Raw genomic sequence first — 21,878 nt, forward strand, 5'->3', positions numbered from 1 at the left:
ACAAAGAAACAACAACAATAAATAAATAAGCAATAAATATTGAGAACATGAGATGAAATGTCCTTGAAAGCAAGTGCAATGGTTGTGGGAATATTTCAATGATGAGGCAAGTGAAGTTGAGTGAAGTTATGCCCTGATGGTTGTAGGGTAGGAACTGTTCCTGAACCCGGTGGTGTGAGTCCTGAGGCTCCTGTACCTTCTTCCTGATGGCAGCAGCAAAAATGTCCCTGATGATGGACAGCTTTCCTACGACAGTGTTTCATGCAGATGTGCTCAGTGGCTGGGAGGACTTTACCTGTGATGGACTGGGGTGTATCCACTACTTTTTGTAGGATTTTTCATTCAAGGGTATTAGTGTTACCCAATATACTCTGCATCAATCAACAGAAGTTTGTCAAAGTTTTAGATGTCATGCCAAATGTCCGCAAACTCCTAAGGAAGTAGAGGTGCTGCCATGCTTTCTTTGTAATTATCTTATAGTGCATGCTGGGTCAATGGCAGGTTCTTGAATTCTTGCTGCCCATTGCGGCAATTTAAATTTGAATCTGTGCAAATGTTTTGTTTGTTAAAGGACACCCCTTGCACATAACTGAATTACAGAAAAAATACCTGCTAGGGAACAAAAAAAAGCAAAAATCAGGAATGCAGTAGTACTTTTGTTTGCCCTGTAAGTTCTCAGGTTGTTATTACAGCTGTGGCAAGAATAGTGGTTCCAAGGGAGCTGGGATTAATGAGCCAATTTTAAACTAGACGACAAATTGGCTGCATACTTCTGGCCAGCAGTAGCAATTAATCGAAGTATTTCAGCTAGGGATCCAGTCACCACTGAAGTCCCTCAGGAATCTGTTGCGTCTGTCTTGAATAAAGATATTAAATGAGTAGTTTTAAAGATGGCTGTTGAAAGTGACATGACTCAGGGTGTGAGAAATGTAGAAACCAAAAAGTGCAGGCTAATTATACAATGCAGGTATAATGGTTATTGAGATATGATAGATGCCCTTTAGGATGGATAAATACAAAGTACTGACATTTCCAATTGCATACTTACAGGCAGATGGATGCCATCCATGGTAACCAACTTGCCGAGAGAAAATCTTGTCAGCTCATCATGTCTGCGCTGACTTTGATAAAGCTATCCAATTAATTACACTGCCTGCTCCTGCTCAGAGTATTTTTTTTCTTTTTTCAGATATCTATTCAGTTCATTTCTGCTTGCACCAAACTTTCAGGCAATGGATAAGCATGACCATCACCAGAGTGAAGGTTTCATTCTGTTCTTCCAAAAAAAATCTAAGGAACTATTTCACTGCAAGTTATGTCTTAAGACTTCAAGGTTTCTTTATTACATTTGATGCTAAACAAGGCATTCTGCAAGTTAGAGGAAGTTTCACAGCATAGGTCTACTGTAAGGGGCCTGAAAGACTCCTTTGCATGTTCTTTTATTTCATACAGTTCAGGACCTTTCTTATCCATGTAACTCCACATTGTAATACTAAAAACTTCAAAATTCCCCAATTTAGAAATACCGTAAATCGTATTACTGATGACTTGGGACCCTGATAATTTGGCATCTGACTTATCGATTAATACTTATTGTACTCTGTTTTCACTCACTGGGGCTCCAATTCATACATTCCCATCCACTCACCGTGGCACCGTGTTTTTTTGACTCCTCTGAGCCCCAGTTCCCTCTTTCCATTTCCATTTACCAGGACCACAATTCCCACATTCCTGTTCAACTCATCCAGATCCTGATTTCCATGATCCCCTTTGTCTCATCTAGGTCCCAGATCCCACATTCCCTTTGAACTCATTGGAGCCACAGTTCACCTAGGTTTCAATTTCTGCATTCCCATAAATTATCTAGTTCACTGGAAAATTTATTAAACTGCTGTGTAATATCTTAAAATTAATTAAAAGTTTGTGGGATATTAATAGAATTAACATCCAATAGTAAATAGTCCAGTAAATCTTGTCGACGAAAGTCCTGAGCCTTCTGAAGCATTAAGTTGTAGTGTAGATAGTTCACAATATTTTGAATTCTGACGCCATCTAGTGTTAGTAAGTAGCGATGTGCAGATTTTGTTCAGTGAATTCTAAGTAGACAAGTTTGCAAATTAAGAAAAACATTTATGATTTATAGCATTAAAAGCATTTAATTTTTCAATGTTTTCTTGTTTCAAAGTTGCATCTTTAATGATTATATAGCACCGAAAAAGATTTAAAGAGTACAGGGTACAAGTACTTGACTCAGTCTCACCATCGCTGCCTTTTCAAAATCAGAATCAGGTTTAATATCTCTGGCATATTTCGTGAAGTGTGTTGTTTTATGGCTTAATACAGTGCAACACATAATAAATACTATAAAGAAAAATAAAATTTAAATTAAATAAATAGTGCAAAAATAGAGCAAAAAAAAGAAAAAAATAGTGAGGTAGTGTACATGATTTCATTCCCCATTCAGAAATCTGATGGAAAAAGGGAAGAAGTGTTTCCTAAAATGTTTGGTATATGTATTAAGGCTTTTATAACTTCTACTTGAAAATAACAATGAGAAGAGGGCATGTCCTGGGTGATGGGCTCCTTAACGATGAATGCTAACTGTTTTGAGGCATCGCCTTTGGAAGATGAACTCCATGCTGCTGGTGAGCTTTGCAACTTTCTAAAGCTTTTACAATCTTGTGCGGTGGCCCCTCCATATCAAATAGTGATGCAGCCCGTTAGAATGCTTGCCAGGGTACCCCTGTAAAAATTGGCGAGAGTGTTTGGTGACATACCAAGTCTCCTCAAGTAACTAATGAAATATAGCCATTGTCATGCTTTCTTTGTAATTGCGTCAATATTTTGGGCCCAGCATAGATCTTCAGCGATGTTAACACCCAGTAACTTGAAACTGCTCACCCTTTCCACTGCTAATCCCTTGGAGAGGACTGATTTGTGTTCCCTTGACTTCCCCTTCCTGAAGCCCATAATCAATTCCGTGGTCTTACCGACATTAAGAGCAAGGTTGTTGTTGCAACGCTTCTCAATCAGCTGAACTACCTCACTCCTGTTTGTTTCCTCATCACCATTTGAAATTCATCTAACATTCATCAAATTTATAGATAGTGTTTGAGTTGTGTCTAGTCACACAGTTGTGGACGTAGAGAGAGTGGAGCAGTGGGTTAAGTCCACATCCTTGAGATGCGTCAGTGTTGCTTGTCAGCGAGGAGATGTTATTTCCAATCCGGACTGACTGTGGGCTCCTGATAGGAAGTCAAAGATCCAGATGCCAATATTGGCACAGAGGTCTAGGCTTTGGACCTTGTTGATTAGTATTGAGGGCATGATGTGGTTGAATGCTGAGCTGCAATAAAAAACAGCAGCCTGATATAGGTGTTGCTGTTGTCCAGATGACCCAAGGCTGAGTGCATAGCCAGTGAGTGTCCATTCACTGTATACCTATTGTGACAATGGGCAAATAGTAGGGGATCCAGGACCTTGCTCAGGCAGGAGTTGATTCTGGCCATGAACAAACTCTCAAAGCACTTCACCACAGTAGATGTGAGTGCAACTGGGCAATAAATGTTGAGGCAGTTCATTCTCCTCTTCTTGGCACTGGTATGATTGTCACCATTTTGAAGCAGGTGGGAAGCTCAGTGAGAGATTGAAGATGTCTTTGAAAACTCCCGTCAGTTGGTTGGCACAGGTTTTCAGAACCCTGCCAGGTACACCAACAGGGCCTGACACCTTGTGAGGGTTCACCCTCTTAAAAGAGGTTCAGGTGTCAGTCTCCGAAACAGAGATCACGGTGTTACCAGAGCTGCAGGGATTCACACAGGGGTAGTTTTATTCTCCCTTTCAAAGCATGCATAAAAGGCATTGAGCTCATCTGGGAGTGAAACATCACTGCCGTTCACGATGCTAGGTTTTGCCTTGTAGAAAGTAATGGCCTGCAAACTCTGGCAGAGAACTGACGATTCAGTCTCTGACTTCAATTGGAATTGTTTTCTTGCTCTTAAACTAGCTTTACTTAAGTCATACCTGGATCTTGTGTATAGTTCAGGATCACCAGTCTTGAGTACCATAGATCTAGCCCACAGCAGACTATGAATCTCCTGATTCATCCACAACCTTTGATTTGAATATGTCCAGTATGTTCTTAAAGGTACACCCCCGTCCACACAGGTCTTGATGAAGTCAGTGAAAACTGTGGCATATTCATTCCGATTCAGATATAAATCCCAGAATACTGTCCAGTCCATTGACTGAAAGCAGTTCTGTAAGTGCCCTTCTGCCTCCTTTGACTTTGCCTTCTTGGTCCTCACCACTGGTGCTGCAGTCTTTAGTCTCTGCATGTACGCCAAGAGCAGAGATGCAGTCGGGTGACTGGACTTTCCAAAGTGCAGGTGTAGGATGGCATGGTAAGCATTCTTGATGGTGGCATAGTAGTGGTGAAGTATGTTGATCCCTTTGGCTCCACAGGTGATATGTTGGTTGTAGTTGGTCAGAGACTTCTTCAAGCTGACCTGGTTAAAAATCCCTGCAATAATAGGGAAAACATCAGGTTTCACTGTTTTCTGTCTGCTGATCGCAGTGCTCAGCTCCTCCAGTGTCTGTCTAATGTTGGCCAGGGGTGGAATGTACACTGCTACCGCAGTAATAGTGGAAAACTCTCTCAGTAGATGAAATGGATGACACTTGACCACGAAGTGCTGCAGCTCAGGTAAGCAGGACTGCTACAGAACCACCATGACTGTGCACCATGATGAGTTAATCACGAAGCATGCTTCGCCATTAAATAACTTAGCTGTCCTGTCTTTGCAGTGGATGACAAAACACTCAGGCTGCCACACTGCATCCGAACTGGTGGGGGTGAGCCTTGTTTCCATGCAGCAGAGTACATAGCAGTCCCTGATGTCCCTCTGGTACTACAATCTTGCTCTGATTGATCTGGTTTTCTAGTTTTATTAACAAGGACTGTTCATTCACCAGTGGGATAGTGGGGAATGAGGGATCTCAGGGCTCTGCATTTTAATCATTCTTGCAGACCAGCACGCTTTGCTCATTTCCCTTTTCTTAAAGGGGAACTGCACTCGCAACACAGGTGTGCAGTACAGGGTCCCCCGATTTTTAAGGATCAATAGATATTTAAAGGTTTTAAAACGATGTTGATTATTGACTTATCCATGACTGTGTCTGTGGATTTCAGTTCAATAGGAATATTTAATGATTCCGTTCAGAGCTGCCTGCAAAGAGTCGCCTCTTATCAATGCCATCTTAGGAGTATACAGTCTTTTGTTAGCTATGTTGCCTCCATGAAGCCTTTACTGGTCAGAGAATCATAGAACACTACATGCAATCCATGCCAAACTGTTATTCTGCCTAATTCTATTGACCCACAGTGGACCATAGTCTCCATAACTCCTCTCTCCATGTATTTATTCAAACTTCTGTTAAGTGTTGCAATAGAACTTACTTTCAGCATTTCTTCTGGCAGCTCATTCCACACTGTCACCACCTTCTGGTGAAGAAGTTCCTCCTAATCATTTCACCTTTTACCCTTAACCCATGACCTCTAGTACTAGTCTCACCCAAACTCAATAGAAAAAGCCTGCATGCCTTATCCTATCTATACCACTGATAAATTTTTATGCCTCTTTCAAATCTCCCCTTATTCTCTGATTCTTCAGGGAGTAAACTCTCCTACACTTCAGGATTGCAGTTGTGAATTTCCAGTTTAAGATGGTGCTATTGAAGATGTACAACAGCTTACTAGTAAATCAATAAGGCAAGAGATTCGACTAAAAATATTACCTACAAGATAATTTCTGAAGAAAATTGTGGTGATCTATCACAGCAGACAGTGAGAAAGCAGGTGGGGACGGGACTGGTACAGGGATTGAGCCATGCTGGGGCATTGTGAAGCACAACCTGTTCAGACAGGGGTAGCAGATGGGATTTGTGTTGCTATTGGAGATGGAGTGAACAATTCGGAAAGGAGTCAATGCGGAAGGGTTTCAGTGCCCATTCACCTAATCTGGGTGTGAGGTTGGATCGCTCCCAGTGCCGAGCCAATTTGGTGAGATCGAGAGTGGCGTTGCAAGCATATCGGGGCGCCGGGAGCCAGTTCCTACAATGTGGCACTCAGTGCTTGGATAATTTAAATGCCGGCCCAGATAGATGGAGGTGAGTGTCAGACTGATTTCACTCATTGTCCCATGAATGTTTATTCTTTTCTTCATGGCACCAAGGCTGTGAACTGATCTGGCTGCTGTGTGTTTCTGCCCCACTGGTGTGATGAACTGGGCACCGTGCTTGGGCCTACTCCGACTGCTCTGGGAGTGGATCCGGAACTCCGTCTGGTTCGGAATGCTGTTGGCTTGTTTCTATTGTTTGCATGATTTATGTGTGTTTTTTTTCCTCTCTTTCTCTATGCTGTGGTTTTTTTGTCGTCTTATTGGGTTATTTGGGCCCCTTACTTTGTGGCTGCCTGTAAGCAGACAAATTTCAAGGTGTATAATTTATGCAATCTTTGATAATAAATGTGCTTTGAATCTTGAATCTTTGAATCTGTTCAACCTTTCCCTATAACTCAGATCCTCAAGTTCTGGCAATCTCCTTGAAAACCTTCCCAGTACTATTTCAATCGCTTTAATAAATTTCCTGTAGAAAGGTGAACGGAACACTACTTCAGATCTGGTCTCACCAATGTCTAATATAACTTTAAAGGAAGTTGGGATATGCACTCGCAGGTTCCTCTGTTCTAGCACAATTTTCAGTGCCCCACCATTCACTGTGTATGCCTTGCCCTGGTGCAATACCTCACACTTACGAGGGGTGTTTGACAAGTTTGTGGCCTAAGGTAGAAGGAGTCAATTTTGGAAAACCTAGCTCATTTATTTTTCAACATAGTCCCCTCCTACATTTACACACTTAGTCCAGCAGTCGTGGAGCATACAGATCCCTTCTTTGTAGAAGTCGGCATCTTGGACCTCCAAAAAGTGGTCCACCAAGGGTAATTGATAAGTTTGTGGCCTACGGTAGAAGGAGATCAGTTATTAACTTCAACTTTCTGCATAATGACTCAAAGAGTTGAACTGCACGTGCATGTAACAGGAGCCGTATAACTCATCTCCTTGTACCTTAGGCCACAAACTTATCAATCACCCCTGCTCTGGACCACTTACTGGAGGTCCAAAACACCGCCTTCTATGAAAAAAAGATCCGTATGCTCCACGACCGCTGGACTAAGTGTGTAAATGTAGGAGGGGACTATGCTGAAAAATAAATCTGCTAGGTTTTCTAAAGTCGACTCCTTCTACCATAGGCCACAAACTTATTAATCACCCCTCATATCTGCATTACGTTCCATCTGCCATTTTCAACCCACTTTCTCAGCTTGCTCAGATCATACTACAATTTTGGACAGGCTTCCTCACTATCCACTACCTCCTCAATCTTGGTGTCATTTGCAGATTTGTTGATCCACTTTACCACTACCTCATCCTGACTGCCAAAAGACTGTACCTTAATGACCAGCCTCCCATATGGAACTCTGTCAAAGGCTTTGCTAAAGTCCATGTAGACAACATCTACCTCCTTTCCTTCATCATCTTTCCTTTAAGAATCATTACATAATTGGTACTGGTGATTTTTTTAAAAATTACAACTTTTAAATTAAGCCTTTTGCTCAAGGTAACACAGATTGACTTCTGGAAACCTCACTGTCCATCCTTCCTCCCAGCAGCACATACTGTAGACACAATCCATGTTTAAGAGATGTAGACTAACTTTAAGTAGCTACCAGCCATATTGTGTGCAATCTATGAGCAATGTGATTCTTAGAGTATCCATCACAAATTTTGGATGTTATCTCTATCAGAAACAATTGTCAGAATCTCTTGTCTCCTCTCAGCACCTACAGAAATTAACACACTTTGTTTTTGAGATTAAAAGGAATATAATTGAAAAGATATTATAACACTGGCATAATAAGTGTGGAATTATATTTCATTCAATTAACATTCATAAAGGACCTCTGTCCTACAGAGGTTGTCCTACAGATATGACAACAGCATAAAGTACTTTTGTTTTAAAATGGATCCAGAATGCAATACCAAAGAAAGTATCATATTTTCATGAGTTAGCCACTTTTCTTTTTCTCCTTGTACTATGATTTTGCTGCAACCTTCTAAATGAGATATGCACTTTTATTAAACAAACTAGTATTTGATTCAACACACACAAAATGCTGGATGAACTAAGCAAGTCAGGCAGCATCCATGAAAATGAATAAACAGTTGACGTTTTGGGCTGAGACCTTTCTTCGGGACTGGAAAGGAAGGGGGAGACATCAGAATAAAAAAGTGGGGGGTGTGGGGGAAGGAGGATAGCTAGAAGATGATAGATGAATCCTGGTGGATAGGAAAGGTAAAGGGCTGGAGAGGAAGGAATCTGATAGGAAAGGAGAGTGGACCATGAGAGAAAGTGAACATCCAGGGGCTCCAGGGGGAGGTGATAGGCAACTGAGAAAAGGTAAGAGGCCAGAGTGGGAAATAGAAGAAGAGGGAAGGATGGGTGGGAAGTTTTTTTTTACTGGAAGGCCATCAAGGTGGAAGCTACACAGACTGAATATCAGGGAATAGAAATTAAAATGGTTGGGCACTGGGAAATTATGCTTTTGGCACAAGTTCATTTTCCATCTATGTAGCTTCTAATCTGATGGCATGGTCATCGATTTCTCCTTTTCGATGAAAAGTTATCCCTCTTTCTCCCATGCTCCACTCTCCTCTCTTATCAGATTCCTTCCTCTCCAGCTCTTTACCTTTCCCACTCACCTGGCTTCACCTATCATCTTCTCGCTATCCTCCTTCTCCCTCCACCCGCCTCTTTATTCTGGCATCTTCTCCCTTCCTTTTCATTCCTGATGAAGAGTCACTGCCCAAGAAGCCCACTGTTTATTCATTTTCATAGCTGCTGCCTGACTGGCTTGAGTTCCTCCAGCATTTTGTGTGAGTTCCTCCAGCATTTTGTGTGTATTGCTTTGGATTTCCAGCATCTGCAGAATTTCCTGTGTTTAGTATTTGCTTCAGTCATTTAATTTTGCAATTAAAATTGTTTTAATACCCTGATATTAAATTGTAAAATTATTAGTGTTAACACTGGGTGGTTATATGTTTTTGAATCTCCAGTTTTTCTTTGGTTTTATCAGTATGAGATGATTTTGAAATCAAGCTAAGGAATTTCTGGGACCAAAAGTTTAAGCATTTCCCTAAGGGTTTAGCTATTTGTGTTTCAGAGCTGCTTGGATGCTAGTGTGTCCATATATGATCACAATTATTCATGGAAACGTGTTTCTTCTTTGAAAGTTTCCAGTGATAATCATGATCATATACACACATATTACCATCCAAGCAGCCCTGAAGCACAAATGCTGTTGCTCAAGGTTACTAGCTAGGAAAAGATCAAGGTATTTTCCTGACAGGAAACCCTTTTAAAGTACTAGTAAGATTTATTTCATTCGTATATAATTAAATCTGATGTATATGTTCTTACTCTATTTTTCTGTTCAGTGGTTAAGATGATGTACAATAATTATGCCTCAAATCTATAAAGCCAGTTTATGTTCCATTCAAATCAATGGATTGGTAAAGGATCAGCTTCCATAATGGGGAGATAACCCTTCCACCTGATCATTGCCCAACCACTGATATTGGGTAAAACTCCTCTAGAGATAGTCAGCTATTGTCACAGTCAGAGAAGCCAATTGCATAGGAGCCATTGCTAGTCAGTTTATCGGAAGCATTATGAAATGAGAAACAAAACCAAAAGCCTGTCTATCTACTCCAAGATTGAAGTTGACATTCAAGATCTCTTTAAAAGAAAGCAGTGAACTCTCCTAGTAAACATTCCCTCACTGACTGTCAAAATTAACGATTAACTGATTATTCATCCATCTGTTTGTAGGCTTTTATTGTGAGCTTCTGCCCACATAGGCGCAGCAGACAGCATCATTCATTGTGAGCCAAATTGTGACTTTGTACAAGTGAGGAGATAAATACCAGTAGGAATATTTCTCTGAAGAATTGAATTACAATCCTTACATCTGACTCTGGTGAAAACTGAAATAGATACTTGCTGGAGCTACAGATTTTTGAAACTAAATGGCCTTTTCCTTTTGTCATAAAGCGTGGCTTTTGTGCTCAGTTGGAAAGGACAGCATGCATAGCCGATCTTAAAGAAAGATGTCCATGCAGACTTGAGATTTCTGTGCAACACAAAATTAAGATGCTGGAGGAGCTCAGTAGGTCAAGCAGCATCTTTGGAAAAGAGTAAACAGTCCACGTTTCGGGCCGAGACACTTCATCAGAACTGGAATAAAAAGATGAGAAGTCAGAGTAAAAAGGTGGGGGGGGGGCGGAGAGGGGAGGAAGAAATACAAGGTAGTAGGTGATAGGTGAAACCAGGAGATGGGAAGGGATGAAGTAAAGAACTGGGTAGTCAATTAGTGCAAGAGATAAATGGCTGGAGAAGGGGGAATCTGATGGGAGAGGACAGAATGCCATGGAAGAAAGGGAAAGGGGAGGAGCACCAGCGGTAGGTGATGGGCAGGTACGGAGATAAACTGAGAGAGGGAAATGGGAGTGAGCAGTGATGAGGCCATTACCAGAAGTTTGAGAAATCAATGCTCATGCCATCAGGTCGGAGGCTACCCTGTCGGAATATAAGGTGTTGCTCCTGCAACCTGAGTGTGGCCTCATCATTGAAGTAGAGGAGGCCATGGACTGACATGTCAGAATGAGAATGGGAAGTAGAATTAAAATTGGTTGCCACTGGAAGATCCCACTTTTTCTGGTGGACAGAGCATAGGTGCTCATCGAAGTGGTCTCTCAATCTATGTTGGGTCACATCAGGAACACCAGTTACAGTAGATGACCCGAACGGACTCACAGGTGAAGTGTCACCTCACCTGGAAGGACTATTTGGGACAATAGATGGTAGTGAGAGAGGAGGTGTAGGGGCAGGTGTGGAACTTGTTCCGCTTGCAAGGGTAAGTGCCAGAAGAGAGATCAGTGGGAGGGATGAATGGACAAGGGAGTCATATAGAGAGTAATCCCTGCTATAGACAGAAAGTGTGGTGGAGGAAAAGATGTGCTTGGGGGTGGGATCCCGTTGGAGATGGCGGAAGTTACGGAGAAATACGTGCTGGACTTGGAGGCTGGTGGGGTGGAAGGTCAGAACAAGAAGAACCCTATCCCTGGTGGGGTGGTGGGAGGATGCGATGAGGGCAGATTTGCGCAAAATAGGAAAGATGCAAGTGAGGACAGCATTGATGGTGGAGGAAGGGAGGCCCCTTTCTTGGAAAAAGGAGGCCACCTCCTTAGTTCTGGGATGAAAAGCCTCATCCTAAGAGCATATGCGGTGGAGACAGAACAATTGAGAGAAGGGGATGGTATTTTTACAAGTAACAGGGTGGGAAGAGGTATAGTCCAGGTAGCTGTGAGAATCAGTGAGTTTATAAAATATATCAGTAGATAAGCTGCCTCCAGAGATGGAGACAGAGAGATTGAGAAAGAGGAGGGAGGTCACAAACAAGAGAAAATCTGCAAGTGCTGAAACTCAAAGCAACACACACAAAATGCTGGAGGCACTCAGCAGGCCGGGCAGCATCTATGCAAAAGAGTACATTCAGTATCTTGGGCCGAAACCCCTTAGCAAGCCTGGAGAAAGAAAGATGAGGAGTCAGAGATAGAAGGTGTGGGAGGGGAGGGAGAAACATAAGGTGATAGGTGAAACCTGGAGGGGGAGGGGAGAAATAAAGAGTTGGAAAGTTGATTGGTGAAAGAGATACAGGGCTAGAGAAAGGTGAAATCTAATAGAAGAGGAAAGAAGGCCCTGGAAGAAACAAAAGGGGGGGGGGGAGGAGAACCAGAGATGGGCAGGCGAGGAGAAAAGGTGAGAGAGGGAAAAGGGGATGGGGAATGGTGAGGTGGCGATGGGTCAGTCACCAGAATTTCAAGATATCAATGTTCATGCCATCAGGTTGGAAGCTACCCAGATGGAATACAAGGTGTTGTCCTCCAAACTGAGAGTAGTCTCATCGCGACAGTAGAGTTGGCCATGGATAAACATATCGGAATGGGAATGGGAAGTGGAATTAAAATGGGTGGCCACTGGGAAATCCAGCCTTTTCTAGTGGATGGAGCATAGATGCTCAGTGAAGCGGTCTCACCGATATACAGGAGGTCACACCAAGAGCGTTGGATAGAGTAGGTGACCCCAGCAAACTCACAGGTGAAGTGTCTCCTCACCTGGAAGGACTGTCTGGGGCCTCTGTGGTATGGACAAGCCTGTTTTCTCTATGTTACCAGCAGGCTTTAGTTTGAGATCTTTAAGGTCCTGTAGCTTTTATGTCAGTTGGCTGAAGGGGCTGCTGTTGGATTAAAGAATTTCAATAGAAAGGAAGGAAAAAGTGACATAATTGTGTAACATACTTAGTGTGAAATATGGGGTTAAAGTACAAATAGGACAAGGAAAGAACCCAAAAATGTTATCAAATATATTATATAAAGGATGTTTAAAAAATAATTATTGTCATATTTGGAACTCTTTTAACAGAATATTACGAATGAATCATAACACACAAACACAATAACACCTCTCCCACTCTGCCACTTGCAAGGATGCTGTTCTGTTCTCTTCGTTCCTCTGCCCCTGCTGCTTCTGTTCCCATGACGCAGCTTTCCTTTCCAGGATATCTGAGATGCCCTGTTTTCTCAGAAAATGAAGTTTTCAGGTCTTCTCCCCACAGCTATTGAAGCAGTCTTCGTCTACATCTCTTCTGTTTCCTGCATGTCAGCCCTCATGCCATTCTCTGCCTCCCCTCCCCTGATATGAAGACCTATTAGAATTCCCCTTGTCTTTACTCACCACCCCATGAGCTTCCATATCCAATATATCCACAACTTCTGCCATCTCTAATGCGATACCACCAGCAGGCACATTTTGCACTCCCCTCCCCACTTTCCACAGGGATTACTTTCTCTGTGACTCACTTATCTGCTTGTCCTGCCTCTCCAGGTGCATATCCTTTCAGCTATATTAACTTACCTGGCCCAATAACCCTTTTCTTTCCCCTCCCAAACTTTTTCTCAATCTCTCCAGCATCCACACCTTCCTCCCTGTGTTTACTGTTCTCACCGCTTTCGCTTTATTCCATGGTCCACTGTCCTGTCAGATTCCACCTTCTTCATTCCCTTGTCACGACCACCTATCAACTCCCAGCTTTTTTCATCATGGCCACTACACCCCTCTCCCTCTTTCATCTGGATCCACCTCTCAATAGTCCACTCTTGCTCCATCCCTTTCCTTCAGCTTTTTATATTGACCATCTCCCTTCTTTCGTTCCTGTCCTGAAGAAGAACTCTTGACCTAAAGAGTCCATTTCCCTCCATATATGCTATCTATTCCAAGTTCCTCCAGTTTTTTGTGTGGTGTTTCAGGCTTCAACATCTGCAGTATCTCTTGTGAACCACAAAATTAGTTTTCTTCTAGGAAGAATTATGATTTTGTGCATGATAAATTTTTAAAAAATGATTCTCAGTATCATGTAATGAGGATCCCATTCAGGTATTTTATAATCTGTCCAGACTGTAAAATGCTTTGTTTTGCAGAAGGTACTGGACTTGATGTGCTTCATGTAATCCAAATGGCAAAAGTATTTTGGAGGGCAAGGATCACTGGTAGATGATAGGCCATAGGTATGAGCCACTTTTTAAATACCCTTCAATTACCCTTCTCCGCAATTTAGCATAGGTTGTGCTGACATATTTAAGACAATGTTAAATCACATCAGAGACATCAACCTTTGCAAAAAGGTGCCTCACATGATGTGGGAGATAGACCAAATTTTCCAGAGTCTTGGCATAAATCCTCGTAGTCAGAGGGTACTGTGGTGCAAGGGTGGCATGTTTGTGGAGAATCTTTGTTTTGCAGATGCTAAGTGTGAAGCATATCCTTTAGTATACTTCAGTGAAGTGCTTAATGATGGCTTGGAGCCTGGCATTGGAAATGTACTGCCAATGTTGTGTTCCCTAAACCCTCCTAGTAAAAGAATGAGCAACCAATTTTACCCAACATCACCAGCACTGAGGGCACAGTATTTGCCCAATACTAGACTCTTGAAACAATCAATATATTCTGAGCTTGTCAAGGAAGTGATTACCAAGTGGGCAGAGAAAAAAATATTCAAGGACGTTTGCAGAGCCTCTTTGAAGAAACACAACACTGACTCCTGGCAATCAAAGTAGAGAAGCAGAATTTCAGATGGTGCAGAGAGCATTGAGCTATTCATTGGGAGCATACAAATGTCAAGAGCTGAACATTATCTCACCAAATACTCACCTAATCCCAGGGGCACATCATGCCCCACCTGAGGATGAGTGTATGGTTTCCACATTGACCTCTTCAGCTGCCTCAGAACCTGCAAAACTGGAGTTGGAGAAAGCTATCCTTAATCCCAAGGAACTGCAGAAGGGATGAGAAATAAGAAGAGGGAAATAGAGGAGACTGAGCAATAAGAAGAAGAAGAGGAAGACCAGAACCAGCTAATCTGGTTTACCTGTTGTTGAATTGCAGACTCCCTCTCCATTGTCCTGGTCTTGGCCTGGGATCTCCCTCACTGTTGCCCTAGGCAAAGGTTCTCCCTGAATAACCAAGCTTTTACTGCATCTGATATGACTGTTCATTCATTAATTTTGTTTGATTAAGGTTGCAGCAGACTGCAAAATAATACCGCCTATAAATGAAAGTTGAATTTCTGACAGCAGTATCAAATTCCATATTAGAATGCAGGAATGCCAGAATTACAAACATTTACATAATGTCACATTAGTGAATATTGAAAGTTTTGCCACGATTGACAGCCATAAAATCTGGCCTGTTCCCGAAGCATCGTGTCTTTTGTTTGTTCTGGTGAAAATAACTCTTAAAGAGTAGAAATCTTTTGAGCATTTAAAAATCACTATATAAAATCACTCTGTATGACTGTGTGGCTAGGCATAGCTCAAATACCATCTATAAATCTGCTGACAATACATCTATTGTTGGTAGAATCTCAGGTGGTGGCAAAAGGGGGTATAGAAGTGAGATATGCCAACTAGTGGAGTGGTGCCACAGCAACAACCTGGTACTCAACATCAGTAAGATGAAAGAGCTCATTGTGGACTTCAGAAAGGGTAAGACAAAGAAACACATACCAATCCTCAGAGGGAGCAGAAGTGGAGAGAGTGAGCAGTTTCAAGTTCCTTTATGTCAACATCACTGAGGATCTAACCTGGTCCCAATATATTGATGTAGTTATAAAGAAGGCAAGACAGCAGCTATACTTTATCAGGAGTTTGAAGTGATTTGGCATGTCAACAATTACACTCAAAAACTTTTATAGTTGTACTGTGGAGAGCATTCTGACAGGCTGAATCACTGTCTGGTATGGAGGGGCTACTGCACAGGACCAAAAGAAGCTGCAGAAGGTTATAAATCTAGTCATCTCCATCTTGGGTACTAGCCTACAAAGTACCCAGGACACCTTTAGGTGTCTCAGAAAGGCAGTGTCCATTATTAAGGACCTCCAGCACCCAGGGCATGCCCTTTTCTCTCTGTTACCATCAGGTCGGAGATACAGAAGCCTGAAGGCACACACTCAGCGATTCAGGAACAGCTTTTTTCCCTCTGCCATCCAATTCCTAAATGGACATTGAATCTTTGGACACTACCTCACTTTTTTTAATGTATAGAATTTCTATTTTTGCACTTTTTAAAAATCTATTCAGTATATGTAATTGATTTACTTGTTTATTTATTATTATTGTTTTTATTTTATTTATTATTTTTTCTCTGCCAGATTATGTATTGCATTGTATTGCTGCTGCTGCTAAGTTAACAAATTTCACATCATAAACCTGATTCTGATTCTGTGTCACAAAAAACTGTGGGTCAGTCGTTTAAGAAAAATAACAAGATGGCTTGAGTCGCAAAACTAGATTGAGGTGCTTTTATCTCGTTTGTACCTCAAAACAAGACAAAAACTGGAAAAAAATATATATATATAGCTACCCTCAGACTAAACACAAAAGAAAACTAAACCCAAAGCCTCTCTCTCTCTCTCTGTATCTTGTTTTACGGCGGTTGGCATCCAGCTTAATGGTGCATTACCACCACAAACCCAAAGCCTTGGTAACCTGAGGCTTATAACTGCTAAGCCCCTTCCCCTAGACCAACCAAAAGCTAATTAACTCAATTATCCAATTAAAGATGGTATCCTCCACCATCAGCACCCCTGTGCAGGTTGCTGCTGCCTCTATACGAGACAGCTCCATGCAGCAGCTCTGGTTCAGACCCAGTCACTATTACTGCTGGGGATGAGAGTTTTACCGAGTGCACCATGTGCCGTCCGTAGTCAGTGTCGAGCCTTCGTCACATTCTGATTCAAATAAATCATTATATATAAATATATTTAATGTATTATAAGCTACAATAAATTAATTTAAGCTGCATGCACAAATTGCTGGATTCAAATAAAAAAATAGGCATCCATTAGTCTCGTGAGACCATGGATTTGCGCCTTGAAAGGTTTCCAGGGCGCAGGCCTGGGCAAGGCTGTATGGAAGACCAGCAGTCGCCCATGCTGCAAGTCTCCCCTCTCCACGCCACCGATGTTGTCCAAGGGAAGGGCATTAGGACCCATACAGCTTGGCACCAGTGTCGTCTCAGGGTACTGTGTGGTTAAGTGCTGGATGAACTCAGAGGAAAGAAACAGTTGACATTTTAAGCCTAGTCCCTTCAATGAGACTGGAAAGAAAGGTGGCAGAAGCCATAATGAGAAAATAAGCAGAGGGGAAGGAGTACAAGTTGGCAGGTGATAGGCGAGTCAGGTTAGGGGGAAGGTGGGGTGGTTCGGTGAGGGGGAGGATGTGAGAAGCTATGGGAAAAGGTGGAAGAGGGTAAGGACTGAAGAAGAAAGAATCTGATAGGAAAGGACAGCGGAACATAGGGAAGGAGGTCAGGAACTGGAGGTTGCCTCCCTCTATCCCACTGTCCCCTTCTATCAAATTTTAAATATACATAAAACTTACAATCATTTTCATTTGGCTGAACTGGAAAAAGTATAACTTATGGTCAATATTAAATGAACCTAAGTTAACACTGTTGTCTAATTCCTTTCATTTATTGACGTGTGATGAGTTTTAATTGGGCCATTGTCCTAGATATTAAAGAACAATAGCTCTCTTTTACAGGCAACTTTCTTTCACCAAACATGGCACGATCCCTCAGACAATCCATGTCCGATGGCATGTTTGAGGGATAAATATTGACAAGACATACTGTTGCTTATGTGAATAGTGCCATGGGATCTTTTACAAACATTTAGGATCATGAGTAAGGACTTTATCTCACATCACAGCTCAATATCAGCTGCTTCAGAAGAGCACCTCCATCATGACACTGCATTGAAGTGTCAACCAAATTAAATACACTGATATCTGGGGTGTAGTTTCATACAGCAGACAGCTTGTGTCATGAGGGCTGATTCATTGTATATCTTCAAAGGAAATAGTACCTCGTTCTGAGGCCATAAAAGTGGCAGGCACCATGTAATAAGTAGTGTGGTCTGGACTGTTTTAACCATCTTAATGGTTATCTTATTTTTCTCCATTTTTTTTTACCTAGATCATTGCCAGTCTCACAAGAGTGGCTAAATAGATATCCAATCATGATGCATAAGATGTAAGATAGAATAGGCAGTCTGTGTAGTCCAGTGATCTTTACTTGTGTGTGTTATTTTCACACATTCACATGCTGTCCATTGCCATTGGACTAAGAGGCAAACATAACCCTAGAAATACCAGGGGCAGGGTTTAGAATTAGGGCGGAAAAATATGGACATCAAGAACTTTGGTCAATATATAAAGGGACCTACTAGAAAACTAGAAGGAGTGCAACACTGTATCTCCCCCGAGGAATGAGGTTATGCAAGTGGTAATTTTGGGTCCATTTTTAAATAGTTCGGGAGAGGATACAGATGGTGCACAGTTTAAAGCGTGAACTGGGACAAACTCAGATTCTAGGCTGGATCTTACAGTGATTGACTGGGTGAAATTGTTTCTGGGGAAAGGAGTATCTGCCAAGTGGGAAGCCTTTAAAAGTGTGATGTTAAGACTTCAGGACCAGCATGCCCTTATTAGTGTAGAGGACAAGGCTGGCAGGTTCAGGGACTACTAGATGATGAAAGATATTGAGGCCAGTTTAGTAAAAAGGAAAGCCAACATACCAAGTAATTAACTGGGAACTAGTGAATTTCTTGATGAATACAAGAAGAAAAGGAGTAAATAGAGAGAGAAATTAGGAAGACAAAAAAAGGATATCAGAAGGATCTGATGGGCAAGGTGAAGTAAAATCCCAAGAGGTTCTGTAGGAGTAAAAGGTTAAAGAGTAAAAAGTTAGCTGAGAAAAGAATAATTCTCTTAAAGATCAGCAAAGTTGCCTCTGTGTGGAAGCAAAGAAAATGGGTGAGATTAGGATTTGGGGAGTTATGATGCAGTTATAGGCAGCATGGAGTATTGTGTACAGTTTTCATCATCCTGTTATAGGAAAGATGTTACTAAACTAATAAAGATTTTATTCCCTGGTACATAGGAAATTGAAGGGTGACCTGATGGAAATATACAAGATCATGAGGGAAATGGACAAGGTGAAAGGACATTGCCTTTGTCGCAGGGAAAGCACATTCTAAAAACCTGAGAGCATAGATTTAAGATTAGAGATGAGAAGCTCAAGGACAGTTTCCTCACATAACAGAGTTGCATGTTTAGAATGAGCTGCTGTAAGTATTGCAAACGCAAGAAAATCTGCAGATGCTGGAAATCTAAGCAACGCATACAAAATGCTGGAGGAACTCAGCAGGCCAGGCAACATCTATGGAAAAGAGTAAACAGTCAATGTTTCGGGCTGAGATCCTGCATCAGGCTCATGAAGGGTCTCGGCCCAAAACATTGACTATTTAATCTTTTCCATAGATGCTAACTAGCCTGCTGACTTTCTCCAGCATTTTGTGTGTGTTGCAATAAATATTGGGTGAGGTAGACATCTTAACAACATTTAAAAGTCATCTAAATAAGTACATGGAGAGGAGAGGTTTAGAGGACTATGGGCCAAACACAGGCAGATGGAACTTACTCACTGGGCAACACAGTTGGCATGGCCAAGTTGGGCTGCAGGGCCAGTTTCTATGTTGTATAACTCTGACTCTAAGACCATTCCATCCCATGGAAACCTGAGTTGATTAATTTTGAATTAGAGTTATACAAGACAGAAATAGGCCCTTCAGCTTATCCCTCCACTTGCAACCAAGGTGTCTTCCTGAGCTAATGACATCCACCTACGTTTGGCCTCTATCTCTCAAATGTTTTCCAGTGCATGTACTGTACTTGTCCAAGTGTCTCTTAAATATCTTTCCAAATAAACTAGATACAAGGAAGTGTTTAAGTGCAACAAGGAAAAGGACAAGTAACTTTACAAAGAGATGAATTTTGAATATGGAGTTTGAATTCTCATTTTGTTGCCATTTTTGCGCAGGGGATTGATATTCTTGTTGCTGTTGGTGCAATTTGTTTGTTTTTTTTTGCATGTTGGGAGGTGGGGGTTGATGTTTTTCTTTGAATGGGTTCCATGGTTTTCTTTGTTTCATGGCTGTCTATGGAGAAGATGAGTCTCAGGGCTGTATGCTGCAAACACACTTTGATAATAAATGTAGTTTGAATCCTTTTAATATGTGTTAAATATATGCTACTATATTGTGTGTAAGTCAGGGTGGCTGCGTTTGGATTAATTGATTCTTTTCATAGTCATGAAAACAGCGTCTGCTTTTTCCGTTACTTTGTCACCATTTTAGGTGTTTATGTAACAGTTTTAAATACTGTATTATTTGGTAATACATTAATAATCATTTACTACAGGACTATTTCAGTAGAATTAAGAAATGTCGCAATTGTTCTAAATAAATCACTGACATTGAGCAAAATAACTCTCTAGGAAGAGCCACTTAATGTAATAGTCAGCATTTTAAGCTGAGGAAGTAAGAAGGCTAAAAAAGCATATTTCAGACAAATACATTCAGTCTAAAACTTGAGCTAGTGGCAAGAAGTTCTTATCGATGGCAAAGATAGTAAGGCATTGGTTATTAAGAAAGAAAATTGAGCTTTAATTACACTTGCATTTAATCAACATTAATTATTTTAATTCTTTTATCTTTAGGTGGGGAAATTTTAAAGCCTCAATTTGCCCAGTTTTTCCATGGTAGCCTTGCAGGTTTATCTATTCGTCCAGGCAAGATTGAGAGTCAGAAAGTTATCTCCTGCTTGCAGACCTGCAAAGAAGGTTTGGATATTAATTCCTTGGAGAGCCTCGGCAAAGAAATCAAGGTGAGGGATTACAGTGACTCACTTCTATGCTGATGGATATGTTTCTATTAATTTTCATCATTGATCACTAAAGGTTAGTGTTTGTAGAATAATTTTGATAATGGTAAGTGCTGGAACCCCTGAAAAATCTAATTACGTTGTTCGTATTGACAAATAATGTCTTTATATTAATTTGCATTAAAAGGTATTTTTGTCAAACCCTTCCATATTTCAAAGTAATAATTCGAGCACCAGCTTGTTTGCAGAGTTATACAGAATTGTTCCAAGTTCACAGAGACTCTAGGTGAAACCAACAATTGTCCTATTTTGTGTAATATCTAGTTAAAAATGGAAATTTTATTTCACTGATACTTTAAATTAATACAACTCTTAAGAATTATACACAGTAATAAATTCATTTTGTTCTCTTTTGGTAGTTTCACTTTAATCCTGCCCAGTCAATCTTGGTCATGGAAGGGGAGGACATTGACACTATAAATCGAGCAATGCAGTCAGTAGCATATATTAACTCAAGACAATTTCCAACTCCTGGTATTCGACGCTACGCAGTATCCAGCCAAGTGCAGTAAGTTAATTGTAAACTGTACTCAAAATCAGCTTTGTTTTAGTCAGGGCCATTCAGCAAATGCCATTTTGAGTGCCATCCTTTCATCCACACAAAGTTAGGATGTATTCTTCTTTGTAACATACGTCCTCGTGCTAAACCAACCTGAGAACACATTATACTCGGCCCAATATTGTGCGTTGAGATGGGATTACTTAATTATTTCAAAGCCCCTAAAATCATTATCTAAATGAATTTTACAATTTTACAATATAATTAAAGACTGTACTTAAAGACAAAGTATATAATTGAGCAAATGAATATGGCAGGGCAGAATGTTATCTTATTATGAAGAAGAACTGGGAAAAGGATTAAGGAAGGGAAAAACTATGATAAAGGGAAGACTATGATAAAGCTAGCTGTAAGTATGCAAGCAAATGGTATGAATTCCTGAAGGTATTTGAAGTGACCATTGGTCAAACAGATAGTGAGTGAGGAATTGATATTATAAAACAAGGAAATAGCAGCTGAAACAATAATATGTTTTGTATCAATTTTTATCTTGAAGGTTCCAAGTAAATTGCAAAAATAGCTGTAAATGAGGAAGAGGAAGGGAGAGAGAAACTTTGGGAAATTGTAATCACCAGGGAAGTGGTACAGAGAAAGTTCTTGGAGATTTGGTCTACCAGTCCTTGGATACTGATCTGAATAATGAGATATTTGATGCATTAGTTTTAACTTTCCAAATTGCCCTAGATTTAGTGATGGTAGGAGGAGAGTATAAGTAACTCATTGATTTAAAAATGGAAGATACGTTTGTAGAAAGCAAATTTTTGCATACAAGTAAAGTTAATGCTTATCATATGAAAAATGTC

At 41.0% G+C, this 21,878-nt stretch overlaps 1 protein-coding gene across 1 annotated transcript in view; it reads left to right on the top strand.

Moving 5' to 3' along the window:
• clstn2a (calsyntenin 2a) overlaps nt 1–21,878 on the top strand; it is a 578,564-nt gene that overhangs the window by 525,520 nt on the left and 31,166 nt on the right. Inside the window, exons 11-12 of the mRNA XM_072254628.1 lie at nt 20,293–20,459; nt 20,876–21,024. Of these exons, the coding sequence (XP_072110729.1) occupies nt 20,293–20,459; nt 20,876–21,024 (316 nt within the window). The remainder of the gene's footprint in view (nt 1–20,292; nt 20,460–20,875; nt 21,025–21,878) is intronic.

Source organism: Mobula birostris, chromosome 4 (assembly GCF_030028105.1).
Source record: "Mobula birostris isolate sMobBir1 chromosome 4, sMobBir1.hap1, whole genome shotgun sequence".
In the NCBI taxonomy this organism is placed as follows: Eukaryota; Metazoa; Chordata; class Chondrichthyes; order Myliobatiformes; family Myliobatidae; genus Mobula; species Mobula birostris.